The sequence below is a fragment of the Nannospalax galili genome, unplaced genomic scaffold (assembly GCF_000622305.1).
Source record: "Nannospalax galili isolate Female #2095 unplaced genomic scaffold, S.galili_v1.0 scaffold1331, whole genome shotgun sequence".
NCBI lineage: Eukaryota > Metazoa > Chordata > Mammalia > Rodentia > Spalacidae > Nannospalax > Nannospalax galili.
In genome coordinates this window covers 1,563,633-1,571,939 of record NW_008330679.1, presented here as the reverse complement: position 1 = coordinate 1,571,939, position 8,307 = coordinate 1,563,633, and the positions used below count along the sequence as shown (strand labels likewise).

The 8,307-nt window shown below is 41.2% G+C and overlaps 1 protein-coding gene across 1 annotated transcript in view; it reads left to right on the top strand.

Annotated features, from left to right (window-relative positions):
* The window catches only part of Dpy30 (dpy-30 histone methyltransferase complex regulatory subunit), a 19,956-nt gene extending 12,021 nt beyond the window's left edge, over window positions 1–7,935 (top strand). The window contains exons 4-5 of the mRNA XM_008851038.3: window positions 2,933–3,075; window positions 7,598–7,935. Coding sequence (XP_008849260.1) covers window positions 2,933–3,075; window positions 7,598–7,670 — 216 coding nt within the window. The 3' untranslated portion in view covers window positions 7,671–7,935. The remainder of the gene's footprint in view (window positions 1–2,932; window positions 3,076–7,597) is intronic.
* Window positions 7,936–8,307: the final 372 nt, after the last annotated feature.

Below are 8,307 nucleotides of genomic sequence, written 5' to 3'. Positions count from 1 at the left end.
TATTTTTTATTGATTTTTTAAAAATTCTATTTGTATGTGTGTATTGTCTGCATGTAGGTAAGTGCACCTATGTTATACAATGCCCACGGAGGACAGAAGAGGCTATTGGATCCCCTGGAACTGGACAGTTGTTAGCTGCCATGTGGGTGCTGGGTTACGAACCCAGGTCTTATGCAAGAACAGCCAGTGTTCTTAACAACTGAGCAATCTCTCCAGCCCACATAAAAATGTCTTTTTAAAAGAAATTTCCCAATCCATTGTGAAATGAATAGCTAAATAGCTGTTTTATAGGTTATCTGACTTTTCTAAGTTCCATAGTTAGATTAAAAAGTCTTCAGGGGCTAGAGAGGTGGCTTAGCGGTTAAGAACAATGGCTGTTCTTACAAAGGACCTAGGTTTGATTCCCAGCACCCACATGGCAGCCAACAAATATCCCTAAATCTAGTTCTAGAGAATCTAACTCTCTCTTCTGACTTTGGCAGGCACTGCACGACATGGGTGCACCTACCAACATGCAGGCAATACACTCATAAATAAATAAAAGATTTTAAAAAATAATAAAAGTCTTCAACAGAAATTACCAGATATAGTGCCTTTGGAAACCACCTATGTTTACTTGAGATAAAGTAAATTATAAAGATAAGATAAACTTTAGATTAATTTCTTATTTTTTAAAAATTAAAATTAGATCTAATGCTGGGTGTGGTGGCAGACGCCTTTACTCCTAGCATTTGGGAGGCAGAGGCAGAGGCAGGTGGAACTCTGAGTTCATGGCCAGCCTGGTCTACATAGTGGCTTCCAGGCCAGCTGGGGCTACCGGGAAAACCTGTCTCAAAAAAAGACCTAAATAAATAAAAAATAAAATTAGGTCTTGAAAAACTATTTTTATGTGTGTGAGTGTTTTGCCTACTTAGTGTGTAAATCCATCTGTGCATGCAGTGCCTGCAGAAGCCAAAAGATTTCCTGGAACTGGGAACATGGCAATTGTTAGCTGCCATGTGGATGCTGGGAACTGAACCTTGGTCCTCTGCAAGAACCGCCAGTGCTCCTAACTGCTCAGTCATCTCTTTAACCCTAGGGAAAAAAAAATTATTGTTTTTTGTTTTATCTTTTTGAGACAGGGTCTCTCTGTAGCCCCAGCTGACCTGAAACTCACTATGTAGACTAGGCTGGCCTTGAACTCACTAGGATCTGCCTGCCTCTGCCTCCCAAGCGATGGGATCAAAGGTGTGTGCTAGCACACCTGGCTGAAAAATATTTTTTGTGTATGTCTAAAACATAATCTAAGCTGGGCGTGGTGGTGCTCGCCTTTAATCCCAGTGCTCCGGAGGCAGAAGCAAACAGATCGCTGTGAATTCAAGGCCAGCCTGGTCTACATAGTGCGTTCCAGGACAGCTGGGCCTACAAGGAGAGCCTGTCTCAAAAGGGGAGAGCTGGAGCGATGGCTCAGTGGTTAAGAGTACTTATTATTCTTTCAGAGTTTGATCCCCAGCACTAACACTGGTCAGCTCACAACCACTTGTAACTCTAACTCCAGGCGATCAGATCATACATGCAGGCAATACACTCATACACATAAAAATAAATAAATAAAATATATTAAAAAAAAGAAAAAGGCGTAGTGGCACATGCCTTTAGTCCCAGCACTTGGGAGGCAGAGGCAGGCAGATCTCTGTGAGTTCAAGGCCAGCCTGGTCTACATAGTGACTTCCAGGACAGCTGGGGCTACAGGGAGACCCTGTCTCAAAAAGACCAAAAAAAGAACGAATACTGCTTTTTGTTGGGCTTCATGGCACAGGGCTTTTATCCTAGCACTCAGGAGGCAGAGGCAGGCATGTCTCTTGAGTTTAAGGCCAACCTGGTCTGTGTAGTGAATTCTAGGGCATCTGGGGCTACAGGGAGACCTGTCTCAAAAAATAAAAAGCCTTTCCAAGTACTGGAATTACAGACATTCGCCACTATTCCTGATTTATACAGTGCTGGTGCTAGGGATTAAACCCAGGCCTTTGTGCCTGGTTAAGCAAGCACTCTACTAACTGAGTTATGTCTCTGTCCTTGTATCTTAAATTTCATTCACTTAAATACCACATTTTTTTTCCATGTTGATCATTTTCCCCATTTTTTTAGTAATTGTTATTTTCTGTAGTGTATACACTTGTGAAAATCATGGATCTTTCTTTAGGAAAGAAACATGCCAAGTGTTCTTGTATGTGCTATACTTGACTTAAGTGGAGACAGGAGGATCAGAAGTTCAAGATATGGGACTGATGAAATGGCTCAGTGGGTAACACTGGGACCCACATCGTGGAATCCTCCAGCTTCCACATTTGTCCTGGGGCAAGGAAATGTACATGTGTGCATGTAAACACACACATATTAAAAAATATATATTAAAAGTTCAAAGTAATTGAGGGCTGGAGAGATGGCTCAGCAGTTAAGAGCACTGGCTGCTCTTACAGAGGACCCATGTTCAGTTCTCAGCACCCACATGGCAGCTAACAACTGTCTATAACTCCAGCGCCAGGGGATCCGACACCCTCTTCTGACCTCCAAGGGCATCATTGCATGACATGGGTGCAGTTGTATACGTGCAGGCAATACACGCATGCACATAAAATTAAAATGTTTTAAAAAGTTCAAAGTAATCCTTGGCTCCAAACTTAATTTGAGTCTAGCCTGGACTACATGAGACCCTGTCTAAAAAAAGTTTATGCATGTATGTCTGTTTGTGTGGTATTATGACTTCAGAGGGAAGTGCTTGAGGGGAATTTAGAGATTAGCATTGATTCCTTTGGCAGAGGTTTGCAGCCTAGGGTCAGTGGTAGCCATTGATTTGCCTTTTCATTTAGTGAGTTTTTTTCCACTAGTTTTTGTTTAGCACTCACGATAATCTGCTTCTTTGGAGTATTCATACCTTATTTTAATTCAACAGAGGATAGTAGAAAATGAGAAGATTAATGCAGAAAAGTCATCAAAACAGAAGGTGGATCTACAATCTTTGCCAACTCGTGCCTACCTGGATCAGACAGTTGTGCCCATCTTGTTACAGGGACTTGCTGTGCTTGCAAAAGAAAGGTAAGAGCATTGGGACTGGAAGTAGCAGAGAAAGTAAAGACATTGGCACTTGAAACATCATTAGTTGTATATAGTGGGTTTGGGATATGATGTTTGTATTTACTGATGTTAATTTTTTTCTTTTTTTGGTTTTTTGAGGCAGGGTTTCCCTGTATTGGTGCTGGCTTGGAACTCACTTTATAGAACAGGCTGGCCTTGAACTCACAGAGATCCGCCTGCTTCTGCCTCCTGGCTACCGGGACTAAAGACATGTACCACCATGCCTGGCTAATGTTAAATTTTTTATTGAAAATTTTTCTATTATATTTATTTACGTTGTGGGAAGGCACACAAATGCCATGGTGCACATGTGGAGGTCAGCTTTTGGGAGTCAGTTCTCTTTGTACCATGTGGATTCTGGAGATGGAACTCAGGTCCTCAGGCTTGGTGGCATGCACCTTTACCCACTGAGCCATCTTGCTGGTCCTATTGATGTTAATTTTGTTTTTGAAGATTTTATTTTTATGTGTGTGCACACACTTATAGGTGCTCTCAGATGCTGGATCCCCTGGAGGTGGAGTTATAGGCAGTTATCAACTACCCAACATGGGTGGGTGATAGGAATTGAGCTTAGGTCCTCTGCAGGAGCAGTATGTGCTCTTAACCATCAAGTCATTTCTCCAGCCCCATGATGTTAAACTCTTTTTTAAAAATGGCCTAGGGACTGGAGAGATGGTTCAACGGTTAAGAACACTGGTTGTTCTTGCAGAAGACCTGGGTTCATATCCCAGCACCCACATGGCAGCTAACAACTGTCCATAACTCCAGTTCCAAGGGATCCAACAGCCTCTTCTGATCTCCGAGGGCTTTGCATGACATGGGTTCACTTACCTACATTCAGGCAATACATGCATATATATTAAAAAAAAAAAAAAAGCCTAACCTGGGCGTGGTGGTGCATGCCTTTAGTCCCAGCACTCAGGAGGCAGAGACAGGAGTGTCTCTGTGAGTTCAAGGTCAGCCTGTTCTACATAGTGTGTACCAGGCCAGCTGGTGCTACAGGGAGACCGTGTCTCAAAAAGACCAAAAAAAAAAAGAAAAAAAAGAAATCAGCCTTACTCTCAAAACTCAAAGGCATTAATTTTCTTTCTGCTAGTCTTAGAGCACATACATATTTATAAAGATTTAGAATTATGATCTGCATGGAATTTTGTATCTTTTTTACTTAAGGACAAAATTTTTCTATATAGTCTTCATTGTTAAAATTACAGTACTACCACAATTCACTTAGCCATTTTCCCATTGCCTTTTTTTTATTTGAGACAGGGTTTCATGTAGCTTAGACTGACTTTGTCCTCACTATGTGGCCAAGGATGACCCTGAACCTCTGAGCCTCCTACCTCTATTTCCCAAGTGCTTGAATTTTAGGATGTGATACTGCCTGTGGTGTTTTCAGTGCTGGAGATTGGGCCCAGGGCCTTATGCATGCTAAGCAAGCATTCTGCCAACTGCTATATCCCTAGTAGTTTCTTGTTTTTTTCAAAGACAGGGTCTCATGTAGCCCAGCCTGACCTTGGACTCCTGATCCTTCTCCCTCTAGCTCCTAACTGCTAGGATTCCAGGTGTGTTCTACCATAGCTGATCCATTTTCTTTCTTTTTTAAATTTTATTTATTATTATTTTATTTTATGTGTGTATTGCCTGCATGTAGGTAAGTGTATCTGTGTTGTGCAATGCCTGCAGAGGAGAGCAGAGGCCATCAGATCCCCTGGAACTGGAGTTAACGGACAGTTGTTAGCTGCCATGTGGGTTCTGGGATTCGAACCTGGGTCTCTGCAAGAATAGCCAGTGTTCTTAACCGCTGAGCCCCCTTTTCTTTCTTTTTTAAAAAAATTATTTATGTGTATGAGTGTTTTGCCGGCATGTGTTTAAGTGTACCCGTGTCATGCAGTGCCCATGGAGGTCAGCAGAGGGCATTGGATACCCTGGAACTGGAGTTACAGATGGTTGTTAGCTGCTATGTGGGTGCTAGGAACCCAGCCTAGGTCCTCTGTAAGAGCAGTCAGTGCTCTTAACTGCTGAGCCATCTCTCTGTCCCTGCTTTTTTTTTTTTTTTTTATTAAGCAGGGTCTCATGTACTCTTGCTGGCCTTGAACTTGCTGTGCAGCTGAAGAAGGCTGTGAACTCATCCTCCTACCTCTACCTCCCAACACTGGGATTATAGTACTGTGCTACCATGCCCAGCTCCTAAGTCATTTTTGTAAAAACAAAAGAAGCAAATTTGTTTTGTAAATTAGTTTTTATTAGATGTATATTGTTTAGGCTCTTCTTCAGGCATATATTTTATAAGTGAGTAGTCCTTGGAACAATAGATATTTATTTAAAATATTTAAAATATTTATTTAAAATATTTAAAATATTTTATTATGTCTAGTTATTTCCTTGTGTGTGTGTATATATGTGTGTGCCATGATGTGAATGTGAAAGGACAATTTGCTGGCTCAGTTCTCTCTCTTCACCATGTGTGTTATGGGATCAAACTCAGGTTGTCAGGTTTGGCAGAAAGCACCTTTACCTCCTGAGCTATCTCTTGAGGCCAAATAATAATAATGCAACAACTACATAGTTAAGAATACCCAGGTTGGACTTCATATCTATCACTTTTGTGTAAGTTATTCTTGCTGAAAAATCCAAAGATTAAAAGTTGGGAGAATTGCGCTGGGCGTGGTGGCGCATGCCTTTAATCCCAGCACTGGGGAGGCAGAGGCAAGCGGATCTCTGTGAATTCAAGGCCAGCCTGGTCTACATAGTGAGTTCCAGGACAGCTGGGGTTACTGAAAAAAAACAAAGTTGGTGAATTATCATATACTCTGCTTTGGAAAGACACACTGATAGGAAAGACATACTGGTAGGACTGAGCATGGTAGCACTCCTTCCTGATCGCCACAAATTTAATTAATTGAAATATCTTTTTTTTAATATATATTTTATTATTTTTATTTTATGCGTATGCGTGTATTGCCTGCGTGTAGGTAAGTGCACCCGTGTCATGCAATGCCTGAGGAGGACAGAAGAGGCTATCAGACCCCCTGGAACTGGAGTTACAGATAGTTGTTAGCTGCCATGTGGGTGCTGGGATTAGAACCCGGGTCTTCTGCAAGAACAGTCAGTGTTCCTAACCACTGAGCCATCTCTCCAGCTTCTGAAACATCTTTTAAAAAAGAAATAACTAGCCAGAAGTGGTGGCACACACCTTTAATCCCAGCACTTGGGAGGCAGAGGCAGGTGGATCTCTTAAGTGTAAGGCCAGCCTGATTTACATAGGGAGTTCCAGGCCAGCTGGGGCTACATAGTGAGACCCTTTTTCCAAAAATAAGTGGGGTGGGGGCGCTGAAGAGATGGGTCAGAGGTTAAGAGCACTGGCTACTTTTGCAGAGGACCTGGGTTTGGTTTCCAGCACCGACATGGTGGCTAGCAACTGCCTGTAAATCCAATTCCAGGGAAATCTGAGGTCTTCTTCTGACTCCTTGGGCACTGCGGGACTTGGCATCCTAGGAATTGCATGACACAGGTTGCACTTAACATGTAAGGAAAACACTCATACACATAAAATAATAAATTTTTTTTTTTGGTTTTTTTTTGAGACAGGGTCTCCCTGTAGCCCCGGCTGTCCTGGAACTCACTATGTAGACCAGGCTGGCCTTGAACTCATAGAGATCTGCCTGCCTCTGCCTCCCAAGTGCTGGGACTACAGGTGTGTGCTGCCACGCCTGGCTAATAAATAAATTTTTAAAAATTAAAAAAAAAAGCTTCTTGTCTCAATAAATGTTAATTCCTTTCATTAGTCAATTATCTGTGGAATTCATCTCTGTGTTAATAATGCTAATGTCTTTTATTTATTTGTTCTCTTGCTGAAGGAAAATACTTAGAAAGCTCCACATATTGTAGTTTTAGAGCTTTGTGAATATTCAGAAGCTAAATACACCTATAAGATATGCACTCAGATCAAGTAGGTGAACACTGCTAGTATCCTAGAAGGTGCCCTCTGGCCCTTGAGTCCTCATTCACCCTTAGGCAAGAGGCATTCCATTGTTACATTTTCTAAGCTTGTGTTTTGGGGCTAGCAAAATGGCTCAGCAAGGAGAGGTGCTTGCCATGCCTAATTGGCAACTTGAATTCAGTCCTCCGAACCCATGTAAAGGGAAAGGAGAGAATTGATTTTACAGAGTTGTCCTCTGACCTCCACATGGCTGCTGAGGCATGCCCCATGCACACACAATAATAATAATAAATAAAAATCAGGCAAAACCCCTTATGTTTTAGAATTGAATCCATAACTTATTTTAAGTTATTAAAGAACTTAAGTTCTTTGAAACTTTATTCTTGGCTAATTTGCTTGCCTATCTCATTTATCATATTTACTACAAATAGTCTTTGTGAAATGAAAATTAAACAAGTGGTTTTTTTGTAAATGGTATGATACATCTAAATTAACATACCTGCAAAATATATCTTTAAACTTTGTATTTCTTTTCCCTTACAGACCACCAAATCCCATTGAATTTCTAGCATCTTACCTTTTAAAAAACAAGTCACAGTTTGAAGATCGAAACTGATTTCTTGGGAAGAAAGAGAAATTTGGTTGCTACTGTAGATTTACATGATTATGAGGCAGTTTTAATTGCCATGATTCCCCCCTACCCCTCTTGGAAGTATAAGAACCTTCAGGACAACAGAACTTATTTCTGGAGTTGCAGAAGAGAATATATTTCCTCTGATTTAATTACCACATTTATTTAATGAGCATCATCTGTGCAATTTTTTCTCAGATTGTCTTTTTGTTTTTAAAAACAACCTTCAAAATAAACTGTCAAAACACTATCGTTTTATAATAGTCTTTGTTTTGTGTGCCAAATATTTTGTTTGTTTTCATGAATTGCTTCTTGTGTCTTTGAATGCTGTAGAGTGAAAATACAATATAATCAAACATAATGTAAAAAAACCTCAACTTGGGAGGCAAAGGTGGGCAGATCTTGTGAGTTCAAGGCCAGCCTGTTCTACATAGTAATTTCCAGGCCTGCTGGGGCTACAGGGAGAGCCTGTCTCAAAAAGACCAAAAACCAAACCAAACCAAATGACTCAATGGTTAAGAGCACTGACTACTCTTGCTGAGGGCTGGGCTCAGTTCTGAGCACCTGTGTGGTGGCTAACAGCTGTCCTAACTCCAGTTCCAGGGGGATGTGATTTCCTCTG